Source organism: Saccopteryx bilineata, chromosome 3 (genome assembly GCF_036850765.1).
Source record: "Saccopteryx bilineata isolate mSacBil1 chromosome 3, mSacBil1_pri_phased_curated, whole genome shotgun sequence".
NCBI lineage: Eukaryota > Metazoa > Chordata > Mammalia > Chiroptera > Emballonuridae > Saccopteryx > Saccopteryx bilineata.
The window spans coordinates 293837322-293861454 of record NC_089492.1 but is presented as its reverse complement, the minus strand read 5'-3'; the positions used below and the strand labels follow the sequence as shown (position 1 = coordinate 293861454).

At 46.4% G+C, this 24133-nt stretch overlaps 2 protein-coding genes across 2 annotated transcripts; one reads left to right on the top strand and one right to left on the bottom strand.

The window, feature by feature from the left end:
* Nucleotides 1-8621: 8621 nt before the first annotated feature.
* On the top strand, nucleotides 8622-11752 carry LOC136331815 (golgin subfamily A member 2-like). Its single transcript, XM_066270855.1, is given in 4 exon segments — nucleotides 8622-10585; nucleotides 10587-10758; nucleotides 10948-11182; nucleotides 11185-11752. Coding segments are annotated over 4 exon segments (2883 nt in total). The 5' UTR covers nucleotides 8622-8642; the 3' UTR covers nucleotides 11718-11752.
* Nucleotides 11753-14084: 2332 nt separating this feature from the next.
* Nucleotides 14085-23848, bottom strand: LOC136331780 (zinc finger protein 587-like). Its single transcript, XM_066270803.1, has 4 exons — nucleotides 23624-23848; nucleotides 17977-18146; nucleotides 17753-17879; nucleotides 14085-17186 (listed from the first exon to the last, which is right to left on the bottom strand). Exons 2-4 carry the CDS (start codon nucleotides 18094-18096, stop codon nucleotides 15595-15597), a joined length of 1839 nt encoding a protein of 612 aa, XP_066126900.1. The 5' UTR covers nucleotides 18097-18146; nucleotides 23624-23848; the 3' UTR covers nucleotides 14085-15594.
* Nucleotides 23849-24133: the final 285 nt, after the last annotated feature.

Below are 24133 nucleotides of genomic sequence, written 5' to 3'. Positions count from 1 at the left end.
AAGGTGGTGACCACCACATAGGCCACCCATCATCATTCATCAGGTCCCTGTACAGAACTCCCATCTACAAAAAGTATTAGATCTGGATCTTTTAAAGGAGAATCTGATCATCCATCTTGGGGTCTGTTGAGGAAATCTATTAGCTCTGTACAAGAGTGGATGGGTTTTGGAAGTGTCATTCAAGCTGGCAGTAGAGTGGCTGGGTTGAGTCAGGGAGAGGACAAAAGAGTGACTGAAGGGTTTTTGATGAACAGGAGGTGAAATTCTTGTAGGCGGTAAGGACCCAATAGGGAAAGAGATTTGTGCAAAAGGAGGTCAGTGAGCCTGTAGGAGAAGAAGACAGTGATGGGTTGGGAAAGGGTGAGTTCTGCTGCTGCGCCCAGTGCCCAGAGGCAGGTGGTGTCCAATTGTTTAGAGAGATATGCCATGGGGCGGTATGTAGACCCACAGGTTGAGTCAGTGATCCAATTGCATTACCATGCTTTTTGTCAGTGAAAAGGTGGAAGGGGCATCTAAAGTCAGGTAAAGCAAGAGAAGTAGAGGAGATAAGGGTGTCTTGAAGGGTAGAGAAAGCTCTTTTAATAGTGTTGGGGGATGTGAGAGGTCCTGTGAGAGTCTATTTTGCAGCCTCATAGAGGGGTTTAGCCAAAAGAGCAAAATTGGGAATCAAATGTCAAAAGAAGCCTATTAGACAAAGGAAAGGAAGAATCTGATCAGTGGTGGTAGGTGGTTGGAGACTGCAGAGGGTCTGAGATCAACCTACGGTGAGACCTTGGGTGGTGGGGGTTAAGGCGATGTCCAGATAGACTATGGACTGAGAGTGAAGTTGAGCCTTAGTAGAGGAGACACAATACCCCTTCACGGCAAGGAAGTTAAGAAGGGTGGCGGTGTGTTTTTTTGAGGCGGACAGGGAGGGGCTGCAGAGGAGTAGGTCATCTACATATTGCAAGAGGGTACTTGTCTCAAGATTGCATGAAGCTAGATCCCAAGCTAGCACCTGCCCAAACAGGTGTGGGCTGTCCCTGAACCCCTGGGGTAGGACAGTCCACATAAGCTGTTGGGCTGTGTTAGTGTTCGGGTCAGTCCAAGTAAAGGCAAACAGAAAGTGAGAGTCAGGGTGTAGAGAAATGATAAAGAAGTCATTCTTGAGGTCTAGGACCATGAAGTGAATGGTGTCTGAGGGAATGTGTGACAGTAATGTGTAGGAATTAGGGACTACAGGATGGAGGGGAATTACCGCCTCATTGATTAGGCATAAATCTTGTATGAGACAACAAGCCCCTGAAGGTTTGCAAACAGGAAGGATGTGGGTATTGCAGGGAGAGTCCGTGGGGATGAGTAAGCCTTGGTTCAAGAGGTGGGTAATTATTGGTTTAAGGCCCTGGTGGTGACTTGCTGAAATACGGAATTGGGGTTTAGATGGGAATCGGGAGGGATCCTTTAAGCGAATGTGTACAGGTGGGTGGTAGGTTGCTACCACTGGGGTCGGGGTATCCCAAATTTGGGGGTTGACAATGTCTGGTGGAATAAAGGGTGTCATCAGGCTAGGATGATCTGTAGTAGTGGGGGAGCTTTCAGTCAGGAGTGGTAGGAGTAGGTGGTTTGAAGATGCTGTCAGCTGGATAGTGGCTTCGAGACTTTGTAGAATGTCCTGACCCAGAAGGGGTACAGAGCATGATGGCACGACTAAGAAGGAGTGTGAAAAGGGGAATTAATTCAAACTGCATGTCAGGAGTGGCGTGCGAAGAGAAAAAGAAGGGGCCCCATCCACTCCCATAACCGAGACCTGTGAGGGAACTAGAGGTCCAGAGTGTAATAGCAAAACAGAGAAGGTAGCCCCTGTGTCCACAAAAAATGAGATGGACTTACCTGTGACCTGTAGTATTACCCTGGGCTCAGCAAGGGTGATGGGGGTCTTTGAGTCCAGGCCGTGTCAGTCATCCATGAGGCCGAGGAGTTCGAGTGATGGGCCTGCCTGACTGGCTTGGCCTCCATTTTGAGTGGATTGTCCTCCACGTAGAGGCGCTGAGGAAGAGACTATTACCCAAAGGGGGCAATCACTTTGCCAGTGACCAGGCTGCTTGCAGTCAGGACAGGGCTTAGTGGGTGGCCTTGGGCAGGGGCACTGCTGGGCCCAGTGACCTTCTTTGCCGCATTTAAAGCAAGTTCCTGGCGGGGTTCATCTTTGCGGCCCAGACTTGTGTCGGGCACCTTCTATGCCTTGCCGTTGATCTGCCAGCCTCAGAACTGCCAAAAGAGCCCAGTTTGGAGCGTTACCTTTTGCTGCATGCGGGCCTGGTGAGCAGCCTCAGTCTTTATCTCCCGACCATTAAAAATTTTAAATGCCATGTTCATCAGGTTTTGGATAGGGGTTTGGGGAGGCCCTCTTCCACCTTTTTTAGTTTCTTCCGAATGTCCGGGGCCGATTGGGAAATGAAGTGAGTGGCTAATACACTGGCCCCAGCATTGGAGGTAGGGTCTAAACGAGTATGGAAGACCATAGCGTCAGTGAGGCGGTTTAAGAAGAGAGCCAGATTTTCCTCAGGTCCTTGAGTAATTTCTCTTAATTTATCATCGTTAACTACCCTTTGGGCCATGCTCTGCATGCCAGCTATGAGCCATTCAATCATTTGCTCTTGTTGTCTCCTACCTGTTTGTCCCATCTGGTAATCCCAGTTGGGGTTCGTGTCAGGGACCACCTGTTCCCCAACTGGCATTTGGTTGTTTGTGAGGTGAACCTGATTGGCATGAGTCCTTGCCACCATCTAGATCTGGTCTCATTCATCAGGGGTAAGGGTAGAAGACATAATAACATAGAGATCATGCCAGGTAAGATCATATGCCTGAGTGAGATATTGGAATTCTTTGGTATAGGATTAGAAGAGTAGGAGCCCAAACGCTTTTCGATTGCAGACAGATCAGAGAGGGAAAAGGAATATAAACCTTACAACTCCTTTCGCTCTGGCCACCTCATGAAGAGGGCAGAGAAGGTTGTCTCTCTCTTGTGGCTTGGAGCGAGATCTGGTGTGAGCACTGACAGGGGAGGAGAGAGAAGGACTGGTATCTGCAGGCAGATGAGAAACATGATCCGGCAAAGGGAGAGGAGGACCCTGATAGGATGAAGGGGGCTGTGCAGGAGGGGAAGAGAGTTTCTCAGGGGGAAAGATCAGGAGCGAAGGGTTTAGCTGAGGTTTCTCTGGCTGAAAGAACCTGTGCCATATAGCAGGCAGCACAGAGATTAGGACAGAAGTGCAAATACCAGAAACCCTGAATGTAAGGGATCTCCAATCATTTCCCAGTTCTCTGGCAACAGTCCTGTAAATCGGTGAGGGTGATAAAGTCAAAAGTCCCTTCAGGAGGCCACTTGGTCTAGTTATCTAGTGGGTACCATGGCCAGGCCACAATGGAGAAGATCAGTTTCTTCTTCTTTAGGGAGGGGTCAGTGATTAAGAGATTCCAGATAAGGAACCCTTATCTGGGGTGTTTTTGAGCCAGGTTTAGGTTCCTGTGCCCCTGTGGCCGCCTTCAGCCTTGTGGTGATCAGAGATGAGAATTGGCTTCCTGCAACTCAATCTCTGGCCACCGGACAGTCAGGAAGAGTGGGAGGGTCCGGGACGTCTCCATGAACAAACACACACTCAGAAAGAGTAGGAGGTCCCTGACGCAGTTGCGATTACAAATAGGGAGTCTCGGAGTCGGAAAGAACTGAGGGGAGGCTGGAGGCAGGGGACTTACCGCACCATGTGCCAAAGTGGGTGGGAGGTCGGAGGTCTTGGTCTTCCTCAGAAGGGAAGGGGAGAGGAGCAGCTCTTGTGGACTCAAGCTCCTCCCGGGTTTCAGCAACAAATGTAAGGTCTTTTCTGCTGAGGAAGAAAGAAGGACGTAGCCACCAAGTGTGGATAAGCAAAAGCTTTATTTAGAGCGCATCCCGGGCGAGGTTAACTTGTCTGCAAGACAGGGGCCAGGGAAGTCGCGCAGATTCTCCCACCCAGGGTTAATTTATAGGGTTGGTAGGGTGGTTAATTTATAGGTGGATGGCGTAATTTCATTGGCTGACAGTTGTTCTTTTTCAAAACACTCCTGGGTCGTTTCATTTGGCAGGCATGAGTGTGGCCATTTCTTTTGGTGGTCATAGGTGCGGATGGTTTTGGTCAAAGTCCCCAGACCTAGTTCCTCATGTAACCTCCTTCCATTGCCAACCAACCTCACAATTGCCACATGCTCCCCCTTGGGACACTGTAAGACCTGCCAGGATGGCAGGAATGTGGGGGGTGGCTAAGGCCCCACGTGCGTAGGCTAATTCCTGGACTATGACCAGAATGGCTCTTTTATTGGATGGAATTACAAATTTTAGACAATGTGAAATACCCTAATGGGGGTGAGGAGTGGCTTGGCTAAAGGCCCTCCCCATGCCCCAGGAAGCTTTTCCCATGGCTAGAAAGAAGTCCAAGGACATTTTGAGCTTTTGACAAAGTGCTCAGAGACTGGTGAAGTTTATCTTTGTAATTGTTGAAATGTTGTGATGTCATGTTGTAATTTGTGTAATGAGCCTAATTTCCTTGTACAGGAATACTTGTGCTTTAAATTGTAAGTAAGCAAAAGGAGTAGAATATAGATTCTAGAGACTTACTAATTTGGCCAAACTGCTGCAGCTGTAAAGCTTGAAGCAGGGTACATTTGCTTAATATAGGAAAATAATGAAAGCCACAATGGAATTTTCCAGCTTTAATATAATTATTAATTTGCCTGTTAATTAATGGGGTAGAAATGTTTTTATAAATATAGGAATATGGCCCTGGCCAGTTGGCTCAGTGGTAGAGCATCGGCCTGGCATGCAGGAGTCCCGGGTTTGATTCCTGGCCAGGGCACACAGGAGAAGCGTCCATCTGCTTCTCCACCCCTCCCCCTCTCCTTCCTCTCTGTCTCTCTCTTCCCCTCTGCAGCCAAGGCTCCATTGGAGCAAAGTTGCCCTGGGTGCTGAGAATGGCTCTGTGGCCTCTGCCTCAGGTGCTAGAATGGCTCTGGTTGCAACAGAGCAACACTCCAGATGGGCAGAGCATCGCCCCCTGGTGGGCATGCGGGTGGATCCTGGTCGGGTGCATGCAGGAGTCTGTATGACTGCCTCCCCATTTCAAACTTTAGAAAAATACCAAAAATAAATAAATAAAAATTAAAAAAAATAAATATGAACTATTGCTTGAAAATGCATTTACTATATTTTGTTAGTAGTTAACATAAAGACAAGTATTCCTTACAATCTTTCAACAAATGCTTAAAGGTCAATTGTAAATAACATAAAAAAGGGGGGCAGTCATATCCTGAAACTCCTGCAAATCTTTTTTATCATGCTTTATATTTTAAAAAATTTCTTTTGAATGCTAATGTACAGGGTTATTCAGCAGTGGAGAGACTGGAATCCTACAACAGATGCCAAACCTCTTTCTCTTGCAAACTTCTACCCTCTTTTGTTTGATCCAGTTAATAACGCTGTTATGTTTTTTTTCCAATCAGCTCCAGATATACAGAAAAAGTTTATATAGGCAGGTGAGGATCCTCAAACCCCTCTGTGAGATCTTCTGTACATGGCTTTTAAGGTTTATAATGACCACGAGGGACAGAAAAGGCAGACAGAGCCCAAAAGAGATCAGGCAAAATACCAGCTCTTGGCATATGCCTTTAAAGGCTCCAACACTCCGAAGGGTCCTCATAAGACTCCATCAGGGCCCTGCTTCAAGAGTGGAAAGAAAGGTCATTGAGCTAAAGTCTACCAGGCTTCTTGGCTCCCACCAGGGACATGCCTTTGCTGTGGGAAAAAGGGACACTGGAAGGTAAGCTGCCCCCTCACTCCTCTAAGGGAGAGTTCAGTTTCTTCCAGCCCTGCTCCAGCCACCGGTGACCTAACCTTGCCCAGCCTGCTGGAACTTGCCACTGAAGGCTAAAGGTGCCCATAGCCATTGGCCCTATGTCAAATCACTGTGAACAAGACTAAGATATTTCTTCTAGTAGTAGGTAAACTGATCTCATTTCTTATGAACAGAAGGGCCATTTACTATGCCTTGCCTGAATATTCAGGTTTTAATCCATCCCTCAAAGATCTCTGTTGTCGGTGTTGATAGTCTTATTTTCTGTTGCTTTGTTTAATATATGTCTCCTTTAATCCTCCTGCCTCAATGCCCCTTACCTATTTTAGGCTGGGACTGCTCCTAATTTAGACGAATTTACCTCTACCACCCAGCATAGTGTATCCCAAGGTGCTTCTCACCAGGCCATGGTTGCAGAGCTCCAGGGAAAGGCACCCTGGGTTCATCTCTCCAGTTTAAAGAAAACGGAAGCTCCATCTCCATACATGCTGCAGATGGCTTTTCCAGTCTACCTGAATTATTGCCAGCTAGAAGCACTGGTCATTGGGACTTGGGCTCTACCTGCAAAGTGTGGAAATGTGACCACACTTCAGTGCCTTGTGAACTTTTCCTGAATATATGTGACTCCTGCTCCTTGGGACAGTTCTTAAACTGAAGTAGGGTTGGGTTACATTTACAAATAATATGAAGCAGTGATGGTGTCAACATAAACTTGATGAACTTATATTAACATGTTAAGGACATTAAAAACTGTAAGAAATTTATTTTAGATTCTGCTGTATTAGTTAAGTTTTGCTTGATAATCTAATAGGCTTTAATCACTTAATTGTATTAGGACACTTGTTATAGTATCTGTTAGCATTGGCTATTTTAATTTTGTTGTTTATTTTATATTTTCCCAGTCTGCCTCCAAATCAGAACATGAGATTTCAGATGAATATGAATCACAGCAAACAAACTGAAGTTTTAAAAAATACAAAAGGGGGATCTGTTGGGGACCAAAATATAAACAGGGTATTTTCAAATTTGGATATATCTAGGGGACAGAGGTGCTGGACACAACCCCCCATGTCACCTGCCTAGTTAATAAAGAACTATACCTGATTCTCACTTGTCCCACCCATGTTCTCTGAAAGAGACTGGAAGCTAGTTTCTCCATGCCATTCTCCCAAACCCATCTGTATGTATTTGTCTTTAAGTCTTTGTCTATCATTTATTCAATTCCATGCCTTTTCCCGTTCAAAGACCCTGTAATAGACTCATCGTGGCTGGACTGTGACAATAAAGGAATTAAATGCTGACAAAGTTATTGGTATTTTGATCAGTATGAAAATTCTTTTGTGTCTGACTAATGTTGGCACAGTGGATTAAGTGATGACCTGGAACGCTAAGGACCCCAATTCAAAGTCACATGGTCACCAGCTAAATTGTAGGCTTGCCAAGTTGAGCACAGGGTAACCGCCTTAACCCCAGGGTTTCTGATTTAAACAAAGGGTAATTGGGTTGGCTTGAGCACCCCCACTCCAAGTCAAGGCACATATATGAATAACTAAAAGTGAAGAAACTGTGAGTTGATTCCTCTCACTCTCTCTCCTTCAGCCTCTCTCCAATCCTATCTCTTATTTTCTCTTTCTAATCAATAAATTAAAAATGCTTTTGTATTTATCATAAAAGGGTGACTTACACACAGATTTAAACATTTACAGGAGAAATGATGATATCTATGGCATTCTCAATGCAATATTAGGAACATGGTCACAAATCATATTTATAGGAATTTTAAAAGTACCATATTTCCCCATGTATAAGATGCTCTCTTGTATCAGATGAACCATAAATTAGGGGCCCAAAATTTGAAAAAAAGTATTCCATAAAGTTATTGAATTCAAGTTGCAGTCATCATAAAATTCATACAACTCCTCATCACTATCAAAACTCCCATCCATTACTTTGTCCTCATCTGTCTGATGATGAATCACTGTCTTCATATCCTGCCTTGTCCTCAGTTACATCTATGATATTTGAAAGACCACACTTCTTAAATGACTTGATAACAATCTCAATCTTCATATTATCCCAGGATCTTTTCACCCAGGTACAAACTTCTATACTTGGTTCTTCACTCTTCCTGGGGTGTCAAATGTCCCCAGAAGACTTCATCCATTAGTTCCACTCATCTCTCATGGCAGCTCTGAAGGGTTTGTTAATGCTGACACCAAGTGGTTGGACACGGGATATCAAGCTTCCAGGTGCTCTACCTGAGCCAGTGACACCTTGCTCAAGCTAGTGACCTTGGGATCAAACCAGCAATCTTAGACTTCAGGCTACCTACCTTAGGTTTTCAAACCTGGGTCCTCAGACTCTCAGGTCAATGCTCAATTCACTGCACCATGACTAGTCAGTCTCTTAAAACATTTAACATATGTGGTGACATGATAGTCTGGCATTCTCAAAAGGATATTGAGAACACATTTTTTAAAACATAAATTTAATTCCCCTATGTATCTTCTTAAAATTTTTCAAATAATTTTAGAGAGGAGAGAGAGGGAAGAGCAGTATGCATCAACTGAGTTGCTTCTCCTATGTGCCCTGACCAAGCAAGCCTGCGTTTCAAACCAGCAACCTCAGCATTCCAGGTCAAGATTTTGTCCACTGAGACTCCACAAGTTAGGCAGGAACATTAACTTTAAAATCGAATAAAATTTTATAATTAATAAGAAATTATGCCTATGTATATATGTAATAAGTATTAAAAAATCAATAATTCGGCCCCTTCCTGAGATGTCAGAAGAAGTCCGACAGGAAAAATTGGCCGGGGCCAGGAAAAAGTTGAGAGAATTTCAGCAGCAGTGAGGCATTAGTGTTCCTTCAGGAGCTAAGAAGAAAAAGAAGATTAAAAATGGCAGTAGCCTTGAGACTGCCACTTCTGATGGTTGTCACTCGTCTGAGGATGCACCCAAAGACCACGCCACTCCCGCAGCCCTGCCTTCTGCTGACACCATGTCACCTGGCGGTGCCCTTTCCCCTAGTACTACGTCATCAACTCGGGACTGTGATCCTGAAAATGGTCCCTTCGTCCTGTCTGAAAGCACATCCTCGTCCACAGAGAGCCTGCACCAGCTTTCGCGGCAGCTCAACGGCCTCGTGGGCGAGTCTGCACCCTTTGTCAATGGGGAGGGGCTAGCATCTTCTGCTAATATAAAGGCTCTGGAGAGCCGGTACCAAGAGCTATCTCTAGCCCTGGATTCCAGCAATCTAACAAACAAACAACTTAGTAGCGAGATAGAGGAACTGAAACAACAGAACCAGGAACTTGTGGATCAAGTAGAAAAAGAGAAGCAGGAGTATAAGCAGAAGCTTGCAAAGGAACAAGGGGCTCTGAGAGAGCAGTTACAGATTCACATCCAGACCATAGGGATTCTGGTGTCCGAGAAGACAGAACTACAGACAGCCCTGGCTCACACTCAGCAAGCAGCCCGGCAAAAAACAGGAGAGGCGGAGGATCTGGCTGGTTTCCTGCAGTCCGCCCAGCAGCGCGTTGGGGACCTGGAGCGGATGCAATGTTCTGTCTCCACGCAGCAGAAGCAGGCAGACAGGAGCAACAAAGAACTCACCAAAAGCCGTGACGCCCTAAAGCTGGAGTTATACAAGAGCAACAAAACTAACGAAGACCTGAAGCAGGAGAACTTGGAGCTGCAGGAGAAGCTTCAGGTCCTGGTGACCGACAGGGAGACTGCGCAGCTCAGGACGGAAGAGCTGCGGAAGAAGTTGGAGATGTCAGAGCTCCTGTTGCAGCAATTTTCTAGTCAGTCGGAAACCCCGGATAGCAAGGAGCAGCTACAGCAGGCCCTGGAAGAGCGGGCCCAGCTGGAGACACGCATGGAGCAGCTGAAGGATTTGCTGAAGCAGCTGCAGGTGGAGAGAGACCAGTATGCGGAGAATCTGAGAGAAGAGAATGCCATTTGGCAACAGAAGATGCAACAGATGTCAGAGCAGATGTGCAAGCTGAGGGAGGAGAAGGAGAACAGTGTGAGTCCGGTGCTGCAGCTGGAGACCAGCCTGGCCCAAGTGAGGGGCCAGATAGCTGTCACCCTGGCCCAGGAGCCTCCAGCAGGGCCCTCCGAGGCGGAGCAGCAGCTACAAGCCAAAGCAGAACAGCTACAGCAGGAACTGGAGAGCCTGGCAGAGCAGCTGTGGGCCCAGATTCAGGACGAAGGTCTGAGCCGCCTGAACGAGGAGCAGGGACAGCGGCTGCTGGCGCTGGAGCGCGAGGCCGAGCACTGGGGGGAGCAGGCCGAGATGCGCCAGCAGATTCTGGAGAACATGCAGAGCGACCGCGCCACCATCAGCCGCGTGCTGGCCCAGAACCGAGAGCTCAAGGAGCAGCTGGCTGAGCTGCAGGACAGCTTTGTCAGACTGACCAACGAGAACATGGAGATCACCAGCATGCTTCAGACGGAGCAGTATGTCAAGAAGGAGCTGGCCAAGAAGCTGGGCAAGCTGCAGGAGAAGTTGGGGGAGCTGAAGGAGATGGTGGAGCTGAAGAGCCAGGAGGCTCAGAGCCTTCAGCAGCGGCAGGACCAGTACCTGAGCCACCTGCAGCAGTATGCAGCTGCCTATCAGCAACTGGTCCTTGACAAAGAGCTGCTGCAGAAGCAGCTCCTGCTGCAATCCCAGCTCCTGGAGCAGCAGCAGGAGGAGGAGGAAGTTCAGGGCAAGGCAGAGGCAAGAGACCCAGGGGATCCTGGAAGCTGTCAACCAACAGAACCAGCAGCTACAGGCCCAGCTGAGCCACATGGCTCAGCCTGGGGAAGGAGACGGACTGGACGGAGAGGAGGATGAGGAGGAGGCTCCCGGGCCAAAGCTGAGCATGCCGGAGGACCTGGATAGCCGGGAGGCCATAGTGGCATTTTTTTAAAAAAGATTTTATTTATTCATTATAGAGAGGGGAGAGAGAGAGAGAAAGGGGGAGGAGCTGGAAGCATCAACTCCCATATGTGCCTTGACCAGGCAAGCCCAGGGTTTTGAACCAGTGACCTCAGCGTTTCCAGGTTGACGCCTTATCCACTGCGCCACCACAGGTCAGGCCATAGTGGCATTTTTTAACACAGCCTTCGCCAGTGCTGAGGAAGAGCAGGCCCGGCTGCACAGGCAGCTGAAACAGCAGAGGGTGTACTGCCGGCGCCTGGTGCACCTGGCGGCCGCCCTCCAGGATGAGACCCCAGCCCCAGGCAGCAGCGGAGTCAGTGTGCCTGCAGAGAGCCACCAGGCCCTCCAGGAGGCAATGGACAAGCTGCAGAGCCGCTTTACCAAGCTCATGAGAACGTGGACCTGAAGGAGCGGGTGGAGGAGCTGGAGCATCGCTGCATCCAGCTGTCAGGGGAGACAGACACCATCAGAGACTACATCACCTTTTACCAGAATCAGAGGGCAGTGCTGAAGGAGCGCCACCACAAGAAGGAGGAGTACATTAGTCAGCTGGCTAAGGACAAGGATATGAAGGTAAAGCTCCTGGAGCTGCAGGAGCTGGTGGTCCGCCTGGTGAGCGAGCGGAATGAATTGTACGGCAAATTCCTGGGCACTGCCCAGAATCCGGCTGGGGAGCCCGCGACAGCACCCTCGGCCTCCCAGGCCCCTGGCGCTGCTCATAGCCAGGGAGACCTTCACAAGGTGAGCCTCGCCGACAGTGGGGAGCCCAGCCCGGCTGCCCTTGTGAACTCCACCGCACAGCAGATCGTGCAGCTGCTGTGTGAGCTGCAGAGCCCCCACGAGTACCCAGGCTTGAGCAAAACCTCCTGCATCCCCTTCTTCTACCGGGCTGATAATGACACTGGGGTGAAGATCATGGTGATCTAATAACTCAACACTACTCTGGAGAGGCAGGGCCAGGGGCGCTGGCCCTGGCACCGGCACCCTGTCCCTGTCACTACTATTATAATACAAGAATAAACTTATTTATTGTTAACAGAGGAAGGAGGCGGGGATGGGGTTGATTTGACTCCTCTATTTGTTTATTTTGGAATAAATAGATTTAGCCATAAAAAAATCAATAATTCTGCAGAAAACTTATTTAAATTTTTGAGCAAATATCACAAAAAAATAAACAAAAATTTGAAAAACATTAAAACTAGCTAATTGGAAGTGTTAACAAAAATCTCAAGTCATACCGGAAATTATAAAAACAAACTTCAAAAAAAATTTAAAGTATCTTTATTACCCTGCAAATGGTAAAGCAGTCATATAAGTAGTCACTCAAACTGTAAACACAAATTGTATTTTTTCTTATTCATGGAACATCTTCCCAATGTAATCATATATTTCACCTCTCATTTAAATGTGAGCCCTTAAAACCCTTAGGAACCACATTTCTCATTCTTATATTTCTACAGCATCTGTTACCTTATAATTTACTATAAAATAAATATTTTCTTTTTGACTCATGGGTTAGCACTTTTTTTTTAAGTGAGAGGAGGGGAGATAGACAAACTCCAACAAGTGCCCTAACTGAAATCCACCTGTCAACCCCCACCGTGGGCCAATGCTCAAATCAATCAAGCCATCTTCAGTGCTTGGGGCTGATGTTCGAACCAGTTGAGCCACAGGCTGCAAGGGAGGAGGAGACAGAGAGGGACAGGAAGGAAAACAGAAGCAGATGGTGGCTTTAGATGCTTGCCTCTCATGTTTGGCCTGACTGGGGATCAAACCCGGGAAATCTGCATGTTGGGCCAGCGCTCTCTTCACTGAGCCAGCCAGCCAGCCAGCCAGCCAGCCAAAGGCATGGGTTGGGTTTCAATAAGGGCTTTGAAGAAGCTAGATAATGAACATATTTCTTTTTTTTTTCTTTTTTTTTTTTTTACAGAGACAGTGAGTCAGAGAGAGGGATAGACAGGGATGGACAAACAGGAATGGAGAGAGAAGCATCAATCATTAGTTTTTCATTGCGTGTTGCAACACCTTAGTTGTTCATTGATTGCTTTCTCATATGTGCCTTGCCCGCGGGCCTTCGGCAGACCGAGTAACCCCTTGCTGGAGCCAGCGACCTTGGGTTCAAGCTGGTGGGCTTTTGCTCAAATCAGATGAGCCTGTGCTCAAGCTGGTGACCTCTGGGTCTCGAACCTGGGTCCTCTGCATCCCAGTCCGACGCTCTATCCACTGCGCCACCGCCTGGTCAGGCTGAACATATTTCTTTATTCATTGATGTATAACACAGACCTAGGTGATTCCTTGCAACAGTTGAGATAATTATATGATTGCAGAAGCAATGAAACATGTCACCGTGGCTCTCCTTTCATGTTTCTAAATTTTTCTTCTCACATCTTACTATACCTATTCTCATCTACTTTTTTCTCAAATTTTTATGAAAGAACTCACAATTTGTAGAAACAATATCATCCATTAGCCAAGTTTTTAGGAGACTCGGAGCTCATGTTAATTCTCTCATCTTAGGACTCACTGTCCTTTATTTAACACCCATTGAGACTTATCTGTTCTCAAGCTTCATAGAGCCTTTTCTTTTCTAGCTATTTTAGTAGTCATCATTATAAACCTACATTAATACTATTCTGTGGTTTGCTCAACCATATTCTTCCAGATATCATCTGAAGTCCTCAGAATACACTTTTACTGCGTTTGCAGGTGAAATTATCATTTCCTAAAAAGGCTGAGATGCTGGGATCCAAAATCTGTATATCAAGTACAGATGCCCACATTCCAAATCTTCATGAATACCAACATTGAAGCTATCCTAGCACCAGATGGAAAAGTGGTTTGGAACCACTATTCCCAAGTCCTAGTCTTATTCTCTCAAGTTTGGAATAGACCTTATCTCAGAAAATTCAGTAAGAAATTTCACATGAAGCCTGACCAGGCGGTGGTGCAGTTGATAAAGTGTAAGCCAAAGACACAGAAATCGAAGTTTGAAACCCCGAGGTCACTGATTTGAGCACAGGCTTCACCAGCTTGAGTGCAGAGTTGATGGCTTGAGCGTGGGATCATAGAAATTATCTCATGGCTGCTGACTTGAGCCCAAAAGTCACTGGCTTGAACAATGGGTCACTTGCTCTGCTGTAGCCCCTTGAGCAAGCACATATGAGATAGCAATCAATGAATAATGAAGGTGACACAATGTAGAACTGATGCTGCTCATCTCTCTTCCTTTCTGTCTATCCTTTCTGTCCCTCTCTCTCTCTTAATAAAAGTATACACAAAAGTTTGCACTAGCTTTATTTTTAATATTTAAAAATGTAAAATAATGACACCTCCATGAACAAATGAACAGATAAAGAAATAATAATACAATCAAGGAATATTACTCGAAGAAAAAAGAGCTACTTATAGAACATTAATGAATCTGTGAAAATGCAACATAATTATAAGCAGATTAAGTAATTCTATCCCATCATATACATTCTAGGAAATGCAGTGATCTATCAAAATAGAAAGTAAATTGGCACTGTATGTGGAAGTCCCAGGTTTGATTCTGGGTCATGGCACACAGGAGAAGTGCCCATCTGCTTCTCCACCCCTCCCTCTCTTGCTTCTCTCTTTCTCCCACTCCTGCAACCATGGATTGATTAGAGTGAATTGGACCAGGATGCAGAAGAAGCTCATCGCATCTGCGTCAGGCACTAAGAAGAGCTCGGTTGCTGATCAATGAAGCAATGCCCCAAGTGGGCAGAACATCACCCCTCAGTGGGCTTGCCAGGTGAATCTCAGTCAGGATACATGCAGAAGTCTCTCTGCCTCCCCTTTTATCACTGAATAAAAATAAAAATGGCAGATGGCCTTTTGGAACACTTTCAAAAATAATTTTTCACCAATACTGGCAGTTCTTGTAAATTAAAAAAAAAATCATGTGTTTCCAGAAGCAACTGATACTGCAAAACCTACTCCCACTTCAAAGCGATCTGAGTATCCTAAAAGTCATGGCATTTAGCCTGCAGATTAGGTCCACAGAATCTGGCAGTCTATCCTAGGAGGATATGGGTAACAAAAAAAATCTGGCAAAAGCTGATTTCAGCACCACACTGTGCCTTTGAAGGCATAGAATGTTTAAAACCCATATAAAAGTTGTTGACCTTTTCATGCCTTAGAGCCAAAATCAACTTATAACCTAAATAACATAGTAAATAAAATACCCAAAATTAAAGAGGACTCGATCAAAAGGGGCTTTATTATTTTACAAATGAATGGGACATGGCTATGGCATTTCTTGCATCAGTGACTTCAACATTTAAATATTCATCACAGGTATTTTGGGAAACTCGATTCCTGAAATGTGGTACATCTGCAAGCTGCCAGCTGAAAGCAGATGATGTTCTCTGAGATCAACACTGAGTCAGGTCCCTGTCACAACTTAGTAGTTAAATTAATGCTGATCCCCTAATAGCTCACACTACCTATAATTTACTCCAATAGAGAAAAAAAATCAGCTTCCCTAAGCACATAAGGATGGCGGCTGGTGTAAACAGTAGACACCTGCTAGATGGTACGGGTGAACTACCTTTGGCAACAGAAATTTGCAGACATAAATCTGGGAAGAATCCTGTATAACAGATACACATGCATAAAATTAAAATGAGCCATATTGAGCCTCAGAGTTATCTACACTGTTGTTAACACTTATTAAAAAATTTTACATTTCTGATACTTCTAAGATTGTCCTCTACTGTTAACTCTCATGTGTTTACACCGTTGAGAACTGCTAGCAAAAGATATCCCACAAACACTGCACTTATAAGGCCTTTCTTTCTCCAGTGTGAATTCTCTGATGATAACGAAAGCCAGTGCTACTAGAAAAGAATTTCCCACATTCATTGCACTCAAAAGGCCTTTCTCCTGTGTGAATTTTTTTATGACAATTCAAATGATACTGTAGCTTAAAAGATTTCGCACACTCACTGCACTGATAAGGCCTTTCTCCAGTGTGAATTCTCTGATGATAATGAAGGTTAGAGCTACTGAAATAAGATTTCCCACATTCACTGCACTTGTAAGGCCTTTCTCCAGTGTGAACTCTCTGATGAATTTGAAGGTCATATTTCCCCTTAAAAGATTTCCCACATTCACTGCACCCATATGGCCTTTCTTCTGTGTGAGTTCTTTGATGACTAAGAACATCATAGCTCCTGAGAAAAGATTTCCCACATTCACTGCACTCAAAAGGCCTTTCACCACTGTGTACTCTCTGATGATAATTCAAATAACACTTCAGCCCAAAAGATTTCCCACACTCACTGCACTCATAAAGACTTTCTCCAGTGTGAACTCTCTGATGACAACGAAAGCCAGTGCTACTAGAAAAAAATTTCCCACATTCATTGCACTCAAAAGGCCTTTCTCCTGTGTGAATTTTCTTATGATAATTCAAATGATTCTTCAGCTTAAAAGATTTCCCACATTCATTGCACTCAAAAGGCCTTTCCCCAGAGTGAATTCTCTGATGATAATTCAAATGATGCTTCAGCTTAAAAGATTTCCCACATTCATTGCACTCAAAAGGCCTTTCTCCAGTGTGAATTCTCTGATGACAATGAAGGTTAGAGCTACTGAAATAAGATTTCCCACATTCACTGCACTTATAAGGCCTTTCTCCAGTGTGAACTCTCTGATGAATACGAAGGTCATGTTTCCCCTTAAAAAATTTCCCACACTCACTGCACTCATATGGCTTTTTTTCTGTGTGAATTCTTTGATGCCTATGAAAGTCATAGTTCCTGCGAAAATATTTCCCACATTCACTGCACTTATAAGGCCTTTCTCCAGTGTGAACTCTCTGATGACAATGGAAAGCACTTTTTGTGAGAAAGGATTTCCTACATTCAATGCACTCATAGGGTCTATCCCCTGTGTGAACATTCTGATGATAATTTTTTCCTGTTTGCAAAGTCACCGCAGACACTAAGATTTCATCTGGCCTGTCCATGGTATGAGTAGCCTGCTGTTGGAGATGTCCTGATTCAGTAAGGATGTCCAGCCCTACCTCCTGGCAGGTAAAAGTCATCTGGGATAAATGGAAATTGTTGTCCTTTGCAACTGAGACCCTGTTCACATGTCTTTCAAAATGCTTCTTTTTCACATAACGATCCTCATGGGGCTGACACTTTGTACTGAAATAAAAGAGTTCTTCACATGCACCACATTTCAACAGCTGTGACCCCTGCAGCACAACCACATTGAAAATGTCTCTCAAAACGAGGCCACAACTCTGACAGGGGTGTCTTTTCTGCAAACTCAGAGCCACATTAGGATCCTTTGCCCGTGACACCCTTTCAGAAGCATTCTGTTCAGTGGGAGCCTCCACATCCTCTGCTCCACAGCAGCAACCTGAACAAAAGAGAATACTGGAGAATTACATGTTGACCTTATAGGAAAAAAGATTTCTCAACATAAATGAACATCTGTCACAGGTAGGCACGATTCTATGGGGTGACTTTTAAGAAAAGTAAGTTAAACTCTGAAGAAATGGTAGTTACCCATTACTCAGCCCCAAAAGTCAGTCAGTCGTGGAGACCTCACTCAGCAAAGATGCCAGTATACAATGGGACACTAAAATAAAGGCTGGGTCCACTACTTTTTCTTCAACAAAAAGCTTCCTGGAGGATTTTCCTGCTGCAGTAATCTCAATGTGCACAAACACATTAAAATCAATTATATTAGGCCACATGATGTAAACACCAATAAAAAAATTTAGTACATCAGGTGTTGGGGCTGCAGGAAGAAAAGAGGAAAATGCAAACAAACAAGCCCTACCAAGGACAGCAAGTACCCAGAACACTGCAAAACCAAGTAGTGCCCACAATTCACATGTGAAAACATGAATGTTACAGGGATAGAAGGCACAGGGAAATGCAAATCCTAGGCCAGGTCACTGGGGATAGTGAGGCTCTTACCCAGTGAGGATATAAGCTCAAAGTTCTCCAGCATCACATCCAGATACAGGCGTCTCTGAGCCTCATTAAGAAGGCACCATTCCTTCCTGGAGAAATACAGGGCAATATCTCCGAAAGTTACACCGACCTGTAGGAATTAATACAAATGAAACTAGAATAGTATTTCTGAGAACCCACAATCCTACTCCTTACAATCTTCCCCCACAACTCCCTCCAGGACTCACCAGTTCAGAGACAGCCCAGTCCCGTTTAATCACTCTTACTGCCCTCAGCAACAATAGCTGGGTTAAGAGGGACGACAAGTAAATGAGACCCAAGCAGGTGTTTTTCAACAGATGGTTCATGAACCGATTCACTAGGAATTTCAGGTTGGTCCACGAGAAAGTTAATCACCCTGATGTTACAGAAATATTACAGATACAATGATATTAGTCGAATTAGCTTATGATCAGGATGATTTCTACATTAGCAATAATTCTATTTTCACAATTCCCCAAGTGTAAAAAGGTTGAAAACCACGATTTAATCTCAGGGTCGTGTCTGCAGGGCCTCATCCTTCCTGCCAAAAAATTGCACTGAGAATCCCACATTATGCCTCCATTCCAGTCAAATGTGGGTTGTGCTTTATCCTTAAATTCTTTCACCAGGCTCTCAGACATGCTCTAGCTGTACACACCATTGTGTAATCTCTACCTCCTTCGCATATTTAAAACCAAAGTCTCTCTCAGCTCTGCCACCTTCCTGCTTCATACCTCAGGGATCTCTGTGAACTCACCCATGAATTTGGAATATGGTATCCAGAGAGCGCTTAATGTACTCAAGCAGGATTCTGAAACTCTGAAACGGTCTGAGGGATCCCAAATCCAGAAAAAGCCCTAAATGAGGCTCTGATATCCTTTTTGTCTACTTCTGATCATTGGTACAATATTTGTCACCCAGATCCCAATGGAAATTTCACTAAGAAATGACCCCTTTCCACATTTCGTGCTGTTCCTTCACAATCCACAATCCTCTTCTCACCACTCAAACTTTCCTTAACAAAATCAAGGACATGGTCTCCATTACCAGCACAATGCCACTTCCAAATGACCATATTTGCCCATGACCTTAGCCACCAGCAAGGCAAAACACTAGCCAGAGCCCAGCAAACCACAAGGTAAAATTCCTGTGAAGCACGATCCTGCCCTCAGTATCATTTCATCTCAAATACCCCTTGACCTCTACAGCTACCAATATCTTATCCCATCCAGCCTTGAGCACCTGGGGGAATCACTCTCTCTCCACTCTGATGCCACTATCACTCCTCTTCCTCACCTCTGCTTGTGAGGAGGAGCAACCCCAATCAGGTGACAAGGAGACAAACCACTGAGCTTTTGTGATCATTTCCACCAAAATATGCACTCTGTCCTGAATGTCTACCTCAACTCCACCCTGTTACATAAAAAACCACAGCTTTGGGCCCTGGCTGGTTGGCTCAGTGGTAGAGCATCAGCCTGGCATGCAGGAGTCCCGGGTTCGATTCCCGGCCAGGGCACACAGGAGAAGCGCCCATCTGCTTCTCCACACCCCTCCCCCTCTCCTTCCTCTCTGTCTATCTCTTCCCCTCCCGCAGCCAAGGCTCCATTGGAGCAAAGATGGCCCGGGCGCTGAGGATGGCTCTGTGGCCTCTGCCTCAGGCGCTAGGAAGGCTCTGGATGCAACAGAGTGATGCCCCAGAGGGGCAGAGCATCGCCCCCTGGTGGGCATGCCGGGTGGATCCCGGTCGGGTGCATGCGGGAGTCTGTCTGACTGCCTCCCCGTTTCCAGCTTCAGAAAAATACAAAAACAAAAAAAGAAAAAAAACCCCACAGCTTTTGCACGTCTCCATCCTGTATCCCTCCCCAGATTTCCAGACTTGTGTGTTCAGTTTCCCACTTGATACCTTCTCAGTCTTACCACAGCCAAGAAAACACTTCTGAGATTTCCATGGAAAATTAACCTACTACCATCTTACCCAGCAGTTGATGGAGCATCCATTGCTTTTGCTCCTAGAACCAAAATCTCTGGGTTGTCCCCAACTCTTCCCTTTCTCCCCCTCAGTTGCAGTGTCTAAAACTCTACTCTGCCCTACTTTTAACAAAATGAACCATGGAAATGACCAGACGGTGCTACAATGAACAGAGCACTGAACTAGGATGCAGAGGACCCAGGTTAGAAACCCCGAGGTCGCTGGCTTGAGCACGGGGTTGCTGGTTTGATCGTGGGATCATAAACATGACCCCCATGGTTGCTGGCTTGACTCCAAGTTCCCTGGCATGAGAAAGGGGTCACTCGCTCTGCTGTAGCCCCCTTCCATAGCCCGGTTCCAAACACATATGTAAAAACAATCAATGAACAACTAAGGTAGCATAACAAAGAACTGATGCTTCTCATCTCTTCCCCTTCCCGTCTGTCTGTCCCTATCTGTCCCTCTGTCTGTCTGTCACAAAACAAAACAAAAAACTGAACCATGGCAACAACTCTGGTCCATCAGCACTCCTATGGTTATAGCACATGCCTTCCCCTGAGTTCCTGCCACCTCCCTTAACCCCATTATCTGTCCTCCACGGTGTGGCCACATAGAGCCTGTTAAATCCAGGAGAGACCGACTCCTTTATCCTATGCAAATGCTCCATTATCTCCATAATACTGTAGATGCCACCACCTGTCACTCACATTTTACAGGTATTAATCTAGAGTTAGTTCCCTGCTCTTTGTTTTATACACAAAGAATGGAAACATGTGCTACCTGTTCTCAACTCAGTGGCATCTACAAGCATTTTGACATGCTGGCGACTCTCCCTGGTTTAACCTTCCATATCTGTTTACATTTATCAGCATATATTGGGGCACGGTCATTTCACCTGTAGCCTGCACTCGGGACACAGGGCTTGTGGGTATTGCATGGATTTCCACATCTAAGAACTGAGAAAACACCAAGAAAACAGTCTGGAAGTGAGGAAGGAGAAACCAGAAGATTGCAGAAGATGGGGAGCCTGCAATGTCTGGGGTCTTACGCTCCAGCCTGTGACCTCAGAGTTCTTTAATGAAGGAACAAGGCCAGATAGAAAAGTCAGAAAAATAACAAACCACAGGTGTAGATCTTGCTTATTATTAGTTTCTTGAAATAAACATGCAACTCCAGTAAGAAGAATTAGTGATAGGATTATCAAGGACAGACCCTCCAGCCTCCTCTCTCCTTCCCCTCCCTAAGACATGAAAGTCATATAGGCCTGCAACCAAAGAAGTCAGAATAATCAGGCATTTGTCACGTGAAAGCTCAAGCTGTAAAGGTATATAATATGTAAGAAATCTAACTTCAGGGAGCACGTGTTTTGTTGCCTCTTTTGGGGTCATGAAGCTTTGCCAGCTAAATAAACCCTACTTCTTTCATCAAGTTGTCTGGGTCTTTTTGTCCTGCTTTGATCCCTGAAATAGAGGCACCAGGATCCCAGACACAAGGTAGAGTCAGGACCAGAGAGAATCGTTGACACACTATCCTGACTTGTCTAGTTTACATAAGTGGTTTTTCAACCTTTGGATCCTGTGGAAAGACACAACCACTACTCCTTGACCTGTTCTGGATTCGCTGAACTCCAGCAAACTGTCTTTTCTCTGGGACTCAGTCCTCAGTGCTGCCTCTTCCAGCTCTGTGACCTTGGACAAGGGCTCAACTCCGAGATCTCACTGTCCTCATCACCCATGCAGTCTGTTCTCTCTCTCAGCAAGATTGAAAATGTCTTGAAAACCCGAGTCTCTCTCTGTTCACAAACTTCTATGGTTCCAAGGACCCTAAGAATGAAAGCATAGGCCTCTGCCTCCCAGTCAAGACGTGACTGACTGCTTGTAAGGCCAAGGGCCGCCACCATCATGACCATTCACATGCAGGTGTTTCACTGAATTCAGGCAGAAGGTAAAGAAACAGTGGAGCCCTGGCCGGTTGGCTCAGCGGTAGAGCGTCGGCCTAGCGTGCGGAGGACCCGGGTTCGATTCCCGGCCAGGGCACACAGGAGAAGCGCCCATTTGCTTCTCCACCCCTCCGCCGCGCTTTCCTCTCTGTCTCTCTCTTCCCCTCCCGCAGCCAAGGCTCCATTGGAGCAAAGATGGCCCAGGCGCTGGGGATGGCTCTGTGGCCTCTGCCCCAGGCGCTAGAGTGGCTCTGGTCGCAACATGGCGACGCCCAGGATGGGCAGATTATCGCCCCCTGGTGGGCAGAGCGTGGCCCCTGGTGGGCGTGCCGGGTGGATCCCGGTCGGGCGCATGCGGGAGTCTGTCTGACTGTCTCTCCCCATTTCCAGCTTTAGAAAAAATGAAAAAAAAAAAAAAAAAAGAAACAGTGGAGCCCAAGGATGGTGGGCTATTCTATTTATTGGTGTCTCTCCAAGACAGGAAAGCCACAAGAAAGCCAAGGAGGGCAAGAGATCAGGTGTAGCAGGAAGCTAACCAAAGGAGGATAGATAACATTCTATTTTTTTTCCATGACAGAGAGAGAGAGAGAGAGACAGGAAGGGAGAGGGATGAGAAGAATCAGTTATTTGATGTGGCACCCTAGTTGTTTATTGATTGCTTTCTCATATGTGCCTTGACCGAGGAAGTACAGCAGACCTAGTGCCCCCTTGCTCAATCCATCGACCTTGGGCTCAAGCTGGTGAGTCTTGAACAAACCAGATTAGACCACACTCAACTGGCAAGCACGGGGTCTCAAACCTGGGCCCCCTGCATCCCAATCTGAAGCTCTATCCACTGTGCCACAGCCTGGTCAGGCAGGGATAACTTTAAATAAAGGAACGAGAATTTATTAAAGACAGCAGCGCACATAAAGTTTGCAGCTCCAAAAGATGGGCTTCCTGAATTTGATATTCTTACAGGTTATATACCTTTACAGTATCTAAGCAATGGGCATGTGATTTCTTTTCTTAAGGTTTCCCGGGACTCAAAGAGAGGGGAGGGAAAGTTTCGGTGGGGTCAGTGAGGGGGAAGCGGTTTCCAGATCACTGGCCATAGTTACATACAGATCCTGCTATTCTTGGTTTGTATTATAAGTGACTCCTAAGTATCCATGATGACTACTATGGGATGTAGTTGATTTATCACTGGCTGACTCGGCTACCCCTGCTGGCTCCTTTCTCTTGCATTCTTTTCCTTTCATCTCTCTCAGGGAATAGGGGTCCTGCCCTTCCTTCCTCATAAGGAAAATAAAGAAATCCTGCAGCACCTTCCAATGGAGGGCACAGAATCTCTCTTCCCTTTCTATTCTTTCCTTTCTGGCAGAAAACCCTCTCCCCCAGCAAACATTAGCAAAACAATGGCCCTTCCCAAGCAGGAAAGCAACTCGCAATTTGCAATCAGCTGCCCTGCTCTCAGGACCAGCACACGCTGTACAGCCCAGCTCCATTTGTTTTTCTATTCTTTTCTAAGTGAGTGTGTGTGTGTGGGGGGGGGGGGGGTAGGCAGGCGGACTCCTGCATGCGCAAGACCAGGGTCCACCGGCATGCTCATCAGAGGGCGAAGCTCTGCCCATCTGATGTGCTGGTCCGTTGCAACCAGAGCCATTCTAGCGCCTGAGGTGGAGGCCATGGAGCTGTCCTCAGCGCTGCGGCCAGCTTTGCTCCAGTGGAACCTTGGCTGTGGGAGGGGAAGAGAGAGACAGAGAAGGAGAGAGGGAGGGTGAAGAAGCAGATGTGCGCTTCTCCTGTTAGCCCTGGCCAGTAATCGAACCCGGGACTTCCACACGCCGGGCCGCCGCTCTACCGCTGATCTAACCGACCGGGGCCACCATCGTTAACAATAAAAATGGGTAAATTAAAAAAAAAAAAAAGATTTACAAACTCCTTTGCCCAGCAGCGCACTCACATCAACAGGGCGACTCAGCGCGGCCGCCGCCATCGTCTTTGAACACTGGGAATTCAGGAGCGGGGCCGGAGCGGAAGGGGAAGAGTTGGCTCAGGTACGACGGTCCCGGTCCCAGCCTGGTGCAGGTCGCCCCGGCGGCGTCGCCGAGACTCACACTGCAGTCTGTGCGGCGGGACCACCACTGTCGAATCTCGCGCCTTACCTTCCCAGAATCTCCACAGCGACTCTGCGCTCCAGAAGCGCAGACTGATCTTGAAAGGAGACCAACCACGAGCTTGAAGAGCCACGGAAGTCCCGCCCCTAAGCCTTGTACCTGAGCGGAAACACACTTTGGAGCCTTCTCTGGCATAATCTGCGGTCGTCGGCGCACCCCCTTCTGGGTAATGTAGTTCCTTCAATCCAAGGTGGTGAAGTTGTTGTCAGGACTTCCCCAGGTGTATTGCCGGGAAATTCAAGTGTCCCTGTCCAAATGCCATTTTGCAAATAACCGGCAAAAGCGCAGTTATCAAG

What these genes read in the sequence shown, in the direction of transcription:
- LOC136331780 (XM_066270803.1), bottom strand. Translation starts at nt 18,096, where the DNA reads ATGAACCATCTGTTGAAAAACACCTGCTTGGGTCTCATTTACTTGTCG. An exon ending in ACTGGGCTGTCTCTGAACTG is followed by an intron (nt 17,880 to 17,976) that starts GTGAGTCCTGGA and finishes TAATTCCTACAG; the next exon opens with GTCGGTGTAACTTTCGGAGA. An exon ending in TGAGCTTATATCCTCACTGG is followed by an intron (nt 17,187 to 17,752) that starts GTAAGAGCCTCA and finishes TCTTTTGTTCAG; the next exon opens with GTTGCTGCTGTGGAGCAGAG.